Genomic DNA, 16,650 nt, shown 5'->3' with positions numbered 1-16,650 from the left:
ATTAGGCTTTATTTTCTTTGACTGTAAGAAATTAAATGAACGCAATTAAATATCGTACGTATAATAGCTTTATGCCTCGCATTTTTATTACGGTTGTCGCGTTTAACTTTTCATTTGTTTATATTTGAATCTATTAATTCATATTTACTCAAAATTTTAAATTGGTTAATTCATTTAGATCACGTGCAGTTATGAAGCGTTTATACATATAACGTGTTACCACATATGTTAGTTGATGAATAGATTATTAATATATATATTTACAAATAATATACGTAGAATATTGAATTCACCCTTAAAGCAAATGATATTTAAGGGCTTACATTCAAATCTTTATATATATATTTCTTGTGTGCGTGTGTATGTCACTGAACTCCTCCTAAACGGATGGACCGATTTGAATGATTTTTTTGGTATGCGTTTGGGTGGATGGTTTAGATTCACAAATCAGCCCGACAGATGGCGCTTGGTTCCGCTAGTAATAATATAAAATTTAAATAATTATATATAAAAAACCTGCTAGCCTAGTTAATTGGCTACAGTACGCGAGCGAGTGAATTTCGGCTATTGTATCCTTGTGGGAATTTTTGAATTTACCGAAATACAGTGAAATATATGTTTAAATTCAGGGTTTAAAAGCTAAACATTTTCCAACTTTCACCTGAAGGAGTAAGGAACATTCAAATATACAAATTTTCACATTTTGTAATATGATTGGGACTTTTTATATGGTACACCCCACAAATTCCAAAATACGCTGTACGCTTGATCCGTCCCAATGATATTAAAAAAATACTTTTTTTAGAAGTAAACATTATTGTTAGAATTAAGAACACACATAACCCTAATTCAGTAATTTATTGTATGCAGCGCATTTTGTTCGAAAACAGTGAAAACGGCCCGCGTACGCCTCACTTCACAACCGCGGATTGTTGTTAGCTCACAAACTTCCCCATTTTTTTGGCAAACGATTAGAACATTAGAGGGAACCTTTTTTTGCCCAGGATAAAAAATAAATAAAAAGCCTTTGTTACTCTCCGTCCTTCCAACTAACTCTATGCCAAAAATGAAGTCGATTGGTTTATTAGTTAGGAAGTAAAGTAAGGACAAACAAAGACACTGTCGAATTTATAAAATACTAGCGTACCCAGCTTCGCCTGGCTAGATTTTGCTTTATTTTATTTAAGCAATAAACTTACATCATTAAATTTTTAATTCAAGTCTCATAATATATTAAATCATTTATTTCTTTCCGTATTCATTCTCTTCTCGAGCAGGTGAAGATCATTATCTACACCCATGTACACCTAACAATAGAATATCATCATAGTAAATAAAAGCTGTATTTGACAGTCACCAAACTGTACAGGATTACTCGCCAGGTCAATCCGGAGATTCCCTGAAAGTTGCATTGAAATCGGTCCAGCCGTTTCGGAGCCTATACGGAACATACCCACACACTTTCTCTTTTATATATATAGATAGACAGAAGTATAGATAGTTAACCATAGACAACATTTTGTTTTTTATTATTCCACTACAAGTTAGCCCTTGACTTCAATCTCAACTGGGTGGTAAGTGCTGACGCAGTCCAAGATGGACGCCGGTTAACCTGTTAGGGAGTATGGTAGTCATAATAATCGGTTTCTACGCGACATCGTTCCGGAACACTAAATCGCTTAGCGGAATGTCTATGTTGATGGGGTGGTAACTAGCCACGGCCAAAGCCGTTATTCATTGTAAAGTCAACATTTCCTAAGGATGCTCCGGTTTCGGAGCGAAACTTGCGTAGAGGGTACATTGCCGAAGATCTGTTTCGTGTGGAGTATAAGGATTGAAGAAATTATAAATAACACCATACAGATTCTCCTGCTTTTCCGCGGAGTATAGCAAATTAAGCGTAATTTTCATAATATATCGTAGATTTCCGCAAAGTAACGCCTGCTTCTATCCAATTTCTCAATTGTCCCTGAAGGGAATCGAACTTGGGACCTCCTACTTAAATTCACAGCGCCCACCGTTGTGCCACGGAGGTCGTCAAATATCATAAAGCAATGCCATAACTGTAGAGCACGAGTGACATTGTGTTTACTGCGGTAATCAATTAATTACGCGTTTACTTTACACACCTATTGTTTCACCAACCAACTTATAATATAAACTCAGATCGCTTTATTGCTATTTACCATAAGATTTAATATGCCTTGATTTTTATCTGCAGTAAGTTGGTGATCTGCACGGTAACAATCTGCACCGGTAGGTAATGGTATATCATTAGAATTCTAAATATGCTTCGCAAATACTGTGCGTTCGCTAAAATAGTTTGTAAGGTCTGCTCATGGTAGGCGTCGGCTACTTCCCCGTGGGCCCGTAGTAGATATTCGTGCGTTGCGTTTCGTAGTATTTAAATGATTAATACTTAAGAATTATGAGTTTTCGTTGTTTCGATGAAAAAAATAAGTTTTTTTTTAACTCCTATACAAGTTAGACCTTGAATGCAATTCCATCTGGTGGTAGGAGACGATGCTGTATAAGATGATAGTCAGCTTAATTTTTATGGATATGTAATTTATATTCAAAATACAAAATTTATTTATATATGTAGGCCTAATATAAGCACTTTTGAAAAGTCAAGTCTGTCTGTGTGTAGTGACTCTACCACCGGTTCGGAAGGCAGATTCTACCGAGAAGAAGCTGGCAAGAAACTCAGCTAATAAAGCCTTAGCCCTAGTATTTTTACGTGGCATCGTACCGGAACGCTGATTCGCTTGCTTTAGCTTGTTAGACCCTCGTCGTTAGGGTGGTAACTAGCCGCGACTGAAGCCTCACACCTGACAGTATATAAATAAATGTAATTTATAAATGTTATATCTATTTATTTTGTTTTCACATAGTCTCCAGCGTGTGGGCGTGCTGCAAACTATTTCAGCGAACGAACCGTAAAACGAACGAACGATAAAAACATAATCGTTTTAGTAACTAGCGGTTCTCCGCCACTACGTCCGCGAGCAACTTATATACTTTCTATTACACGATATACTGCCCCGTTGGTCTAGTGTTTAAAAACGGATGACGAGGTCCTGCATTCGAATCCCGGATTTTGCCAAACATTGTAAGGTAATGTGTATTTTCTGTTAAAGAATTTTCCGAAGTTAGATAATTTGCGGATCTATGCTCTAATATCCGGTGCCTTTTTTTTCTTTTGGCGTTTTGGAAAAGCTTTACTATCAATGTGGCATGGTGGGCTTTAACGACTATAGTTACAGTTGGGGATGATAACCCGGACCGCTGCCTTAACGTGCTCTCTGAGACACGGGGGTTGGCAACGTTTTCTGTGTGTAGCCAGCAGTGTTACTTTAATAGATTGCGGATGATGATGAGATATATATATACCAGTATATATATAATACTACGCGGTGGTAGCCTAGTGGTTAACACTTCAGCATCGCTTTCCCAGTAACCGAGTTCGATACCCAGTAGTTTCTGCATTTTAATAAAAGCAATTAAATATGACTTGCTTTAACAGCAATGCAAAACGAATCGTGAGGAATACTTGCACCTAAGAGTTCTCCATAGTGTTCTCAAAGGCCGACTGGCGCAGTGGGCAGCGACCCTGCTCTCTGAGTCCAAGGCTGTGAGTTTGATTCCCACAACAGGATAATGTTTATGTGATGGACATGAATGTTTTTCAATTATTTTTTTTAATTCAATTAGTACGGTTAACACCAATTACACTAATTAAATACATAGCAGATTAAATTATACAGATGAAAACGGGAACAAGAAAAAAAATACAAAACAAAAATCAATGTCAGTGTAACGGCATTGGACTCATAAAACAGTGTTGATGCCCACTGCGCAAATCAGCCGCCTTTTTGTCAGTCTCATAGCGACTGTAGCGCCATCTAGGACGAAACAATGCAGTCATGAACTCGAGATAAAAAAAATATAAATATCCTACTCAATATACTCCAATTCCTCGGACACTCGCTTGCTCGTACGCTGAAGTGACAACTCTAATGAACGACTCGGAAGGCCGGCCTCTTACCAAAACGAGTAAACTTGAAATGCGTACGAATTAGAATATTACGAATGATGAGGAAAACAGTCAATACTCGTCCGCCTTGGCAACCGCTAAACATCGTAATGGTGCTCACACAACGTATCGACTCAAAATCGACTCGACTCAAATTAAAGCATTGGAATTTTAGTTTTATACATACTTGTAGTTCAAACGGCTATAGCTTAGTAGTTTCTAACTTTACGCCTCGACTTCCGTTCCGGGGGACTGAGTTCGATCTCTGGCATGCATGTCTAGCTTTTCGGAGTTATGTGCGTTCTTAATCGGTTCTATATTTATAATATTATATAGTGTGGAGAACACCATCGTGAGGAAACCTGCATGCCTAAGAGTTCTCCATAATGTTTTTAAAGGAGTGTAAAGTTGCGCACTTGGCCAGCGTGGCGCTACGGCCTCACCCCTCCTTATTTTGAAAGGATATCGTGCCCATTAGTGGGCCGATTCGACTCGTTAATGATAAATAGTTTTCGGCTATGTTCGGCTTGACCACTGCACCAAACTTGATGAAATTTGATACATATATAGCGTGCATCTAGGGGATGGACTAAGGGTACTTTTTATCCCGGAAAGCTAGTATCGTTCCCGGGGGATTCGAGAAAAGTACAAAAAATAGCTTTGTGACATATGCATGGCATGGCATGCACGCAAAACTTTGCATACACATTATACATAGCTTGCATCCTAGTGAAATTTTATCCCAAGAATACTACCAGGGATTTTGTTTAAAAACGCGGAGGAATTCGTCTAGATACAGCTTAGTGATCGTAATACAAAAGCCCGTTTTCATTAAACCTAGGAATGGCCTAAATCGAGTGCCTAATGATTTATTTATACTCTTTATTTGTACACCACATCGTTCAGGAAAACAAAAAAAAAAGAACAAACACTTAAAGAATGTAGTAGGATACAAAAGGCTGCCTTATCGCTAAGTAGCGATCTCTGCCAGGCAACCTTAGGATTAGGAAAACTAAAAAGAAAAACGAAAAGGTAGGGTACACTGTTTAAAACATATACATACGAAAAACTACATACAAATACATAAACCAGACTACACAAATACAACAATACTATTGATAGACATAAAAAGTATATATACTTATACATACTTTAACATGTACAGAAGTACTTAAATATGAGTTAGAGTAGGTAAATAAATAATAGTCGTCTTTATTGAGCGAGAAAATGAGCCTTAGCAGATTTATGTTGTCTATAGAAAAAAAACGTTTCACCAACTCTTAGGTAATAACTATTGGTCGATGGTGAAACGTATGCCTAGGAATATCATTAGATTAGGCGTTACTTATTTAGGCATTGCTTTTTTCGTCGTTAATGAAAACGTACATCGTCGTGGGCAGCTGAAATAAAATTTTAAATGGGTAAGAATTAAATTCACCGGATGACATAATATTTAGTTTTAGAAATTACAAATAAATGCGAGTAGCTCTTGGTGATATGCGATCAGCTTAATAATCTCGACAAATAATTAGTGTTAGTTCGACCAATTTGCACTTACCATCTGAACCAGTTTCGCAGTGCGTTATACCAAGTTTGTTGGTAATTTAGGTATAATGTCTGGGACGGCCGATTGGCGCAGTGGGCAGCGACCCTGCTTTCTGAGCCAAGGCCGTGGGTTCGATTCCCACAACTGGACAATGTTTGTGTGATGAAATTCATGTTTTTTCAGTGTCTGGGTGCTTATCTATATATTATAAGTATTTATGTATATTATTCATATAATTATTCCTCAGTCATCTTAGTGCCCATAACACAAGCTATGTTTACTTTGGGGCTAGTTGGCGATGTGTGTATTGTCGTAGTATATTAATTAATTTATAATGTTTCATAAGTTTATATGCTGGTCACGCTCCGAAACCGGAGCATCCTCAGGAGATGTTGCTACAATGAATAATTGTTAAGAACTTACTCTCATCGGAACTGACGGGTTTTGAACCTGCAACTCGAAACTGCGATTGCGACTTGAAACGTAGATGAAAGCGGCTAGATGAGAATAGCAGAGGAACGTGTGTCCACCACACACGTTCCTTTGATTTTCTCATCTAGCCGCTCTCGGGAAGGCCTATGTCCAGTAGTATATAAACTTGGATCACGCGAATCGCTTCGTGAAAAATTTAAACAAAAAGGTATTCTTACAGTAGCTTCGCAATATATTTATAACAATATAGTCTTTGTGAGACAAAATATTACTCTTTATAAACAAAAAGCTGAAATTAACAATCGACTTACCAGAAACGGACATAAATTAGTAATATCTGCATATCGTCTGCGAAAGGTGCAGAACTCCTTTGTGGGGTTGAGTATACGCTTTTACAACATGATTCCTAAGGAAATTCTTGACCTACCAATGCATACATTTAAAAAATGTGTAAAAATCGCATCTAGTACAGCGAGGTACTATACATTTGATGAATTCCTCAATGACAAGGTAGATTGGAAGCAGCCAGCCTCGCTCTCATCTCCCGCAAGATAGCAAAATGATTGTAAATGATGATGTAAGAAAAGAGCAACTACTGAGTTTCTTGAGTCTCTCTGAGGCTCTTCTCGGTAGAATCTGCTTTCCGAACCGGTGGTAGAGTCACTACAAACATACATACTTGACGTTTCAAAAGTGCTTATAAAGTAGGCCTACTTGAAATAAGTGAATTTGAATTTGAGTAGACGCTTGCGAGCTTAAGCTTCTTCGGTATTTCCCTAATAATTGTCTGGGCAAATATAATTTTGTGTTTTCGTAAAACGCATATTAATCAAATCTGTCGGACCACCAAAGGCAAGCATTATTTTTGAAGTTATACTTCTTATGGCGCGTTAGGGAAAAATGGTGAGAGTAAATTTTACACCGTCACAAAAAACCGACACCATGAAGTTAGCGTCAACATTTTAGTTTATCTAAGTAAGGTTACATAGTTGACTTTTAATAATTCAAACAATACCTCTTTTCTATTTATTGTTAGTGTCGTTTTTTCTACAAACGTAGAATAAGGCGAAAGATAACATTTTTGAAAAGATTTTTATCTTGTTACGCCAAAGAAGTATAACTTTTAACGGGTGTACATAAAGTACACACATGTTTTGCTTTTTTATGGTTATTATTGGCGAACAAAGCAGATTTCCCAGCTTATTGGTGGTCAGAAGATGGTATTTGGAAAACCGTCGTCTAAAAACAGAGCAACATTTCGCAGGGCATGCAAGGAATACGTACTGCAATTTTCCGCCCTGTGTCCATCAATCTTTAGGGTAGCACAGACAGGAGACAAAAATTATATCCCCTAACAGGGGATATAATTAACGTGTCCTCCTGCTAAAGCACGGGAACATGGAATAGGAGAAGTTTATCCTCTTTTATTATTACACATATTATATTTGAAATTTTCTTCCACTTGTGCATCAATACTCTGAGAATTGATAAAGCTAAATAAATGAGTTGATAAAGCCGATAAATTTTTATTCTTTCCCCGGGGATATAGTTTTCAGGAGAAAACTCTTGCTCCAGTGGAAAAAATATTAAAATAATATATGCTAGCCCATGCTAGCCGTGCTGAGGCGTAAGTTTTGTACGCCTGTAATTACACCGGTAACTACGTCTTTCAGACACTGAACACAGCATTGCAACAATGCTACTTAGCGGCAGAAAAAAGCATTTTGTTTCTTTTTTTTTTTCTTCTTAATTTTTATGGAGGGTTTGTTCAATTCTGAACATGCCACCCTCATCGTAACTACTTAATTATATTCATTACTGCCTACGCTTAATGGACACTTAATATATGTCATAAAGTTTTCTGGCCTCCTTAGATAATTGATGCGCCAAAACAGTTACATACCCCCAGTTCCCATAAATCAAGATTAGAGAAGAGAAAGCATTGCGGTAGTACTTCCACGGACAAGCTCTGTCACAAAAAGCTCTACTTCAAATATATATACGGTACAGATTTACATATTAAAAATTACGCAAACGATGTTCACAAACAAATGTTTAAACAATTTATATCGCCTTGAAACATGCTGATTAGGCTATAATGGCGGAGTTTATCTTGTCGCCGGGTAAAACGAACCAGTGGAATTATGTTGCCTTAGTACAAATATTTGGTGACTGGCAATCGTGAACTCGTTTACGAGAGTCGAAATACGTCGTCACGAAAACGTCAAGTAAAACAAAGAAAATGCTTAAACAATAAAAAAACTTCTCAACGAAATGCTTTTTTTGTATAAATCAAGCTTAACTGCTTTGTGCTACAACTAGCTTCTAGTATTGAAAAGTATGCAACTGCTGCTAACTTTGATAGAAAATAAAGGTGCACCCCGATATACCTACTGACTACCTTTGCGTAACCCTTTCGATCGTACAGCTGTGATTTTTTGTTGTGTGATTGCTTAAACAATGCATATTTATGCTATAGAAAATAATATGTCTCCGAAAGTCTTCATCAGATCTATACGAAATTTAAATTGGAATAAAACAAAAAATTTTGAACTTATAAGGGGTTAATATTTTTAAAAATTCATTTATCTCAAGTAGGCCTAATATAAGCACTTTTAAAACGTCAAGTAGGTATGTCTGTTTGTAGTGACTCTACCACCGGTTCGGAAGGCAGATTCTACCTAAAAGAAGCCGGCAAGAAACTCCGTAGTTGCTCTTTTCCAACATAAACAATTTTCATTTTACCTTTTAAAATGCCTGCGGAGTATTCGAAATCTCACGAAGTCTCTACGGCCCTTATTACTCGACAGCGACGACAGTTCGGTCTTAAAAATAGATGGATCGGTTTTGTAATAAAGGCATTCGATTGCGAATACAAAAATTTCATACTAAGGGTACTGATAGCGATGATATCGTAATCACAACTGTCAAAAAGTGTCTGCTAAAATTCGGTCAAAAGTACTGATAAGCATCAAGTAGACATGCGGTTATGTATACACAGAACTCATAAAGATATCACTACTCATATCACAGAGTATATGCATGGATGTCCGACGAAGCCGTTTAGACAGGCAATAATGCCTGTTTTCACTAACGACGGACAAGCTAAGTAAGGCATCGCCTAATCAAAGGAAATTCCAAGGCATGCATTTAACCTTCAAAAATCAAAATTCGTTTGACAGTCGATGTGGGTTCTATTCCTACAACTGGAAAAAATGTCTGTGTGATGAACATGATTTTTATTCAGTGTCTGGTTATCTGTGTTTATATTACTCATAAAAATTTACTTTCTAAACTTGTAGCGGTGATAGCGCAGTGGGTAGGAGCTCGACTTCACAGCTGTTCGAATCCCAGCACGCACCTCTAACTTATATGCGTTTTAAGTACCTATTTAAAGAATATCACTTGCTTTGATGGTGAAAGACAACATTGTGTGGAAACCTGCATGCCTGAGAGTTCTACATAATATTTTCTTAGGTATGTGGAGTCCACCAATACGCACTGGGCAAGCGCGGTGGGCTCAAGCCTTAACCCCTTCTCATTGTGGAAGGAGACACGTGCCCTGTAGTGGGCCGGTAATGGGTCGATATGATGATATGATATTGTCTCATAAAAATATTTACCAGTTATTCTGGTACTTATAACACAACTACACTTACTTTGGGGCTAGATGGCGACGTGTGTATTGTTGTAGTATATTTACTCAGTATTTGTTAATTAGAAGAAGAAGAAGAAGAAGAAGAAGAAACACTTTATTGCACGTATAACATAAAGGAAAAGAAACAGTAAGGAGTATACAGTACACAATGTAAATGCAAAGGCGGCCTTATTGCTGCAAGCAATCTCTTACAGGCAACCTTTGTAGATAGGACTTACAGCAAGAGAACGGGATAGTGTCAAGAGTGTTGATAGATATACATAAATACCAAAATGTAAAGATACGAATCCCTACTAATATTATAAATGTGAATGTAAGTTTGTTTGTTACGCTTTCATGCAAAAACTACTTAACCGACCCTCATGAAACTTTGTACACATATTTTTGGAAGTGTTAGAAGTAATATAGGATACTTTATATCCCGACATTAAGCTCGGTTCCTTTGGGAGAGGGGATGAGTGTTTGACGATTTAACACCATAACTCCGACAAATTATAACCGATTTAAATAATTATTTTTGTACTACAGAGGTTATAATTTGTGTTTAGTTTTGCCAAAACTTTGTGCAGATCTGATGAATGTAGTTGGAGATAGAGGACAGAACTCTTCAGCAGACAGCAGCAAACCCCCCATTTAAGGCTTAGCGCTACTGAATACTTGAATGCAAATTGAATGCCACATAAAAAACAAAATCAAACGCAGGTCGCAGGCAACAGCTGTTATCGCTATATAGGTAGTAATATTATAATTACACAATTGCGTTCGTTTATCATTTGCTCACGCAGCGAAGGCAGCAAGGATTTTTCCGCTGAGTCCGAACTGACCCTTTGAGTACTTTGATGAAATATCAATCAAAGCTATCGCTCGCTATCGCACGTTTGGAATAGTAACGTTTAATATTAAATACTCTCTATCTTCCTGAATAAAACCTTGTCGACCTCTATCGCGCAGTGGTGAGCGCTGTAGTTTTAAGTTGGAGGTGCCGGGTTCCATTCCCAGCAAGGCTAATTCGGGGATTTATTATTGCCGAAATTAATATAAATAAATATACTACGACAATACACACATCGCCATCTAGTCCCAAAGTAAGCGTAGCTTGTGTTATGGGTACTAAGATGACTGATAAATATTTTTATGAATAATATACATAAATACTTATAATATACAGATAAACACCCAGACACTGAAAAACATTCATGTTCATCACACAAACATGTTCCAGTTGTGGGAATCGAACCCACGGCCATGGACTCAGAAAGCAGGGTCGCTGCCCACTGCGCCAGTCGGCCGTCTGAAATTGAATTTTCTCTAGTCTGGTCTGTTAGAAAGCTTTGGCCGTGGCTAGTTACCACTCTACCAACGGAGACGTACCGCTAAGCGTTTAAGCGTTCGTTTACGATGTCGCGTACAAATAAGGGTTACGGGTTAAATATAACTGCTATAGTCAACAGGTTAGCCCGCTACCATCGTAGACAGCATCATCACTTATACCAGTTGAGATTGCAGCCAAGGGCTAACCTGTTGTGTAATAAAAAAATTAAATTAAGTGGGGGGTTCCTGGTTTTATTCCCTGGTGTAGAAGCTTAGGTCGTGGCTACGTACCTATTGACAATGAGGTGCCCAGTGATTAAGCGTATCACTTATCCGTACTATGCCGCGTAGGAACTGATTAGGTTTAATATAGCTGCCAAACAGGTTAGCCGTTTTCACTAAACCTAGGAATCGCACAAATCGAATGTCTAACGATTTAGGCGATGTTTATAGAATAAAAACGTTTCACCAACTCTGAGGTGTCTCATAACTATTATTGAAAAGTCGATGTATGCCTAGGAATTTCCTCATATTAGGCGTTACTTATTAAGGTATCAGGGCAATAAATTTATGAATGTCACCTCTAAATTCTCTAAGTTATGTGCGTTTTAACTAATTAATATATAACTTGCTTCAACGGTGAAGGAAAACATCGTGAGGAAACCTGAGAGTTCTCCATAATGTTCTCAAAGGTGTGTGGAGTCCACCAATCCGCACTGGGCTACCGTGGTGAACTACGGCCTTGACACATTCTCATAGTGGAAGACCCGTGCTCCAGTGGGCTGGTGATGGGCTTATATGATGATGTTGATGAATTAATGTAATGTTTGGAAAAATCTTAAACGTATGTTTGAAATCAAGGTCACATTCTTTATGTAGCCTTAAGGATTCTTCATTAAGAATTAAATCTGCAATTTATTTCAATCTTGAATTGTTGATTCTTTATTAGCTTCCTGCGTATACTCCACTCAGTAGTGTCATGTACATTCTTATATAACTACAGTTGTTGCCTACGACAATGCCAGCGAGTAGGCCTGCATCACTCTTTAACACCGTCAAAATCGGTTTAGACCGTTCGAAAAAACTGAGACAAACGGACAGACGTTACTTAATCAAGGGTGAACTAGTAACTAGTAGCGAGCGGCAGACGTACGTTATCCTGCCCTGGAAATAAACAGTATCCTGGAATCCGAATGCAGTCTACCATATATATCCACTCAAACACACAAAAAATTTAATGTGTAGTAATAGAAAGCCAGTGGTAGTCGTTTCGTGACAGGTCGTCCGGGAGATACTAACCCATAGTTACTTCTGCCGCTAAGCAGGCTTGCTGGACCGCGGTCGGAAGATCATGGTTGCCGGTGTAATAACACGCACGTAATGTTTTTTACCTACAGGGTGGCACTTTGGAAGACGTGTTCCTTGCACGCCCTTTTTTTTTTTTTTTCGTTTTGGACAGCTTTATGGCTACCCCCGTCCTTTTGGGCAGGACAGAGGTTATGTCGGGCTTGTATACCTAAACTAAAAACCATGACGCATGTCCCTCTCGTTGACACCCAGGGAACCCGTTGTATACATCCCGGACGTCTATCAACCGCCCCAGCCGAGTGCCAAGGCTCCCACGCTACATAGTGGGGATCGGGACAGCTTGACACCTCCCTCAGAAAGGGGACCCCTCCCCCTATTGCTCATCAGCTTGGTCTGCCAATCGTTAACTAACCGCAAACTGGAATAATGAATTTTCTCATTGCCCCTTAAAACCTCCCACTAACAAGATTTCAACGCTTATCGCTGTGCCTAGGACGTCATCATCTTCTGACAATTGAATTGCAATTTATTCAGCATATATTTATATATATGCTGAATAAATTTAATTGAAATGTAAAATTATTGATTGAAATGTAATATTATAAAACAAGTTTTAAAATACATTTAATTATATAATGTATCGTGTTAAAAAAATGTTAGTACAAGCAGTTCGGAAGCAGCCATTTTTAAAATTTAATAATTCCACAAATTTAACATAAGTAGAAAATTGTATAACTTAGTAACTTTCTATCTTCCAACCTTTGTTGTCCAACAGTGGGCACGACGACTACCCACCTGACGGTAGTCCGCGTGAACAGCGACCCAGCGCCAGTGAAGGACCACCAAGTGCCCGTGTTCCTGTACAGCAGGCAGTCCTTCGTCGCTGACCAGTGGGACCTCACTACCAACCAAGTAAGTTTCACAAATAACACATAAGTTTATATGAATTAATTTATAAAAATCAATATTCTTGAAGGCATTTATGAAGCCTTCCTATAAACAACATGGAACCGAATTATGAAATACTGATGAAGGGTGCATAAGTAAGTATATTTCATAATTAATCACCTTGTAAAATATTAATCCAAAAAAAGTATATTTATTTTTGACAACCCTATTGAAGATGAAAGACCGACACGCGTATAGTACCTAAGCTACGCGACGCGTACTTATTAAAGTCACAAGATTTTAATTTTGCATGTGATTTTAAGGCTGTATCTGATTTCTTTCAGTAAAAACTATGGCAGTAGTTTACTGAAAAGATAATAGGTTTTCAGAAGTCTCAGACACAGTACTCAGTTAGACTTATTTCGTGTTCCAATCAAACGATTAGATTTAGAGAGCAAAAATACTGGCTCTGTTTAGCCAAAATAGCAATAGTGTCGTACAAAACAAAAGCGCAATGACTCCATCCATTTTGTTTAATTGTTTGTACAGCTGTTATGTACAGTTTATTTGCTTTAAAAGAATTATCTTTGTATTGCTGGTGCACACGATATAGGTATCATGACGTGGCCCCAGCACTAGCTATTTATTTATATATATATAAAATAGCCTATATAAAAAAATAACAAAAAACATTTATTTCAAGTAGGCCCAGTTTATAAGCAACTTTGAAACGTCAAGTCAGTCTGTTTGTAGTGACTCTAGTACCGGTTCGGAAGTCTGATTCTACCGAGACGCCGGCAAGATACTAAGCAGATTGCTCTTTTTGAACATCATTTTACAGTTTACAATCTTTTAAATTTTCTATCTTGTGAGAGATGACACAGCCTCACAAGATAGAAAATTTAAAAGCCTGCCTTCAAGCAGCCTTGTCGTTAAGAAGATCGCAGTGATCCACGGGACACTGCGACGAACATAATTAACTAATAAAACTCTAATAAAAATATATTTCAAATATTTTACTGCTAAGACATAGCAGAAACCTACAACGAACTATAAATTATATTGAATGCCGTGTAGCGTAGGCAACTGAAGAATATTAAATGTGTTGTTTTTATGTTGGTAAAACATCATCGTTTGAGAATGTCACAAGTGAACCTATTTTGACAGTCGTCACTCAATCTGAATCAAATTCCAAAATTAAAGTTTTTAATTAGATAACAGCCTTACCTTTATCCTGAGATTGAGGATATAAATGTAGTGATTATATACTCTTCGGTTCCCACCTGCAAGTACTCATGTACAAATCGTATAAACTCTACCAAGCTACCACTGGCGTAAGCTTCTACACAATAGGTATTTATGCTTCAATACTGTATATTAGAAGCGTTGATAGCCCAGTCCCGTTGGTCCGAGTCCGAATAACAACCCGCACCTCTAACCTTTTCTAAGTTACGTGCGTTTTAAGTAATTATAATATCACTCGCTTCAACGCTGAAGGAAAACATCGTGAAGAAACCTGCATGCCTGAGAGTTCTACATTTTTTTCTCAAAGGTGTGTGAAGTCCACCAATCCGCACTGAGCTAGCTTGGTGGATAACGGCTTTCACCCTAAAGGAGACCCGAGCCCTGTAATGGGCCGTTAATGGGTTGTAATGATAATGAAGATGGGCTGTATAGTTAAAGAAGATTCAAAGTGTGATGGATATGTATTACCACAATAAATAGTAGGCAAATAGTGAGAAGGTACACGCTTGGCCGTGCGAACGCAGTCTGTGCGAATTATCGTCGCGCACTCGCTCATGAATTTTAATGGCCGCCTCGCGTGATTGTTTATTGCTTGATCGGAATTAATTATAGTTACTATGCGATCTAGAGCGGAGAAAACCGCAGTGGTTCAGGTGTTAGGGCGATAACAGTAGTAGTAGAGCTTATTTCTGCCGCAAAGCAGCATTGTTGTGCCACGATCTGAAGGGCGTGATTGCCAGTGTAATATGAGGCACATAAGTCATTATAGTTCTACTTGTCAGTCATGATAAACCTTTTTTGATGACACGCCAAGGGCGCAGTTGTGTGGGTTTTAACACCTACGCCTCAGGATGGGTGATACTCAGTGGCGTGCACTTCATACATGCACTAAAGCACTGCATACCCTAAAATTGAAATATAGCCCGTATATTTATTATTATGTTCCCGTGCTTCAGCAGGTGAACACGTTAATTATATCCCTTGTCAGGGGATATAATCGGGGGATACAATTTTTGTTTCCTGACTGTGCTAGCCCTGCTGGGGGTAAGTGATGATGCAGTCTAAGATGGTGGCGGGCTAACCTGTTGGGGAGTGTGCTAGTCATATACCTAATCGGTTTCTATGCGACATCGCACCGGAACACTAAATCGCTTAGCGGAACGTCCTTGTCGGTAGGGTGGTAACTAGCCACGGCTAAAGCCTTCCACCAGGCCAGACCAGAGAAATTCCCAAATTGGCCCTGCCGGGAATCTAACCCGGGACCTCCTATCGCAGCTCGCATTTCTAACTTTTTTAAGTAATGTGAGTTTTAAGCAATTAAAATATCACTTGGCGAAGGAGAACATCGTGAGGAAACGTGCAACATATTATATTTGTATATATAGGTTTATGCATGTTTATTTGCAACACAGTACAGTTAAATGCACCACCTCTTCTTGAGCTGTTTTTACGCCTTTGGTTGCCTGGAAGAGATCGCTATGTAGCGATAAGGCCGCCAAATTGTATACCTTTTGTTAAATTTTTACTTTTAATTTGTTATGTTTATGTGGTGTACAATAAAAGTGTATTCATTCATTCATGCCTGAGAGTGCTCCATAATGTTCCCAAAGGTGTTAGTACCCATAACACAAGCTACACTTACTAGGCTAGATGGCGATGGGCGTATTGTCATAGTATATATATTTATTTATTGTTAATAATAATGATAATGATGATGATGATGATAAATTAGTGTAGGTGAATGATTTCTATTCGTCTTAACGGATTAACCGCAAGACGCCGTTGGCTACGGGTTACAGAGTCACGGGAACTCGTTCGCAACCGACCGCGACTCCGGCAACCGAAGTGCAGTCATCCGGCTCCACTTAGGGCACTCGAATCAAAAATACAAAATTCATTTACTTCAAATAGGCATAAGTACTGTAATTCTTTTAATTTGAGTTTGTTTTTCTTTTTAATAATGGTTAATTACAGTCAAATCTGGATAAGCGAGAGTTCAAGGGAGCACAATCTCATTCTCGCTTATAGAGGTTTCTCACTAACCCGAGTTTCTCGCTAATGCAGGTACATGGGTAGCGTTTCTCTCTTATAGAGGTACGCAGCAATAACAAGACATGTAATTTTATTTAGAACTTATTTACATTTAAAAAAATCCGTGAATTTCGTTTGGGTTTCTGTTTTTGTATTTTGAATGTTTTTCTCTAACTCATAAATTTTGTCGAATAT

General features: G+C 38.1%; 1 protein-coding gene across 1 annotated transcript in view; it reads left to right on the top strand.

The window, feature by feature from the left end:
- The window catches only part of LOC120628649 (GATOR complex protein NPRL2), a 70,620-nt gene that overhangs the window by 15,401 nt on the left and 38,569 nt on the right, over positions 1-16,650 (top strand). Inside the window, exon 4 of the mRNA XM_039897189.1 lies at positions 13,067-13,203. Coding sequence (XP_039753123.1) covers positions 13,067-13,203 — 137 coding nt within the window. The remainder of the gene's footprint in view (positions 1-13,066; positions 13,204-16,650) is intronic.

Source organism: Pararge aegeria, chromosome 13, assembly GCF_905163445.1.
Source record: "Pararge aegeria chromosome 13, ilParAegt1.1, whole genome shotgun sequence".
Lineage (NCBI taxonomy): Eukaryota > Metazoa > Arthropoda > Insecta > Lepidoptera > Nymphalidae > Pararge > Pararge aegeria.
The sequence above is the reverse complement of the archived record's forward strand: the minus strand, read 5'-3'. Positions and strand labels throughout refer to the sequence as shown.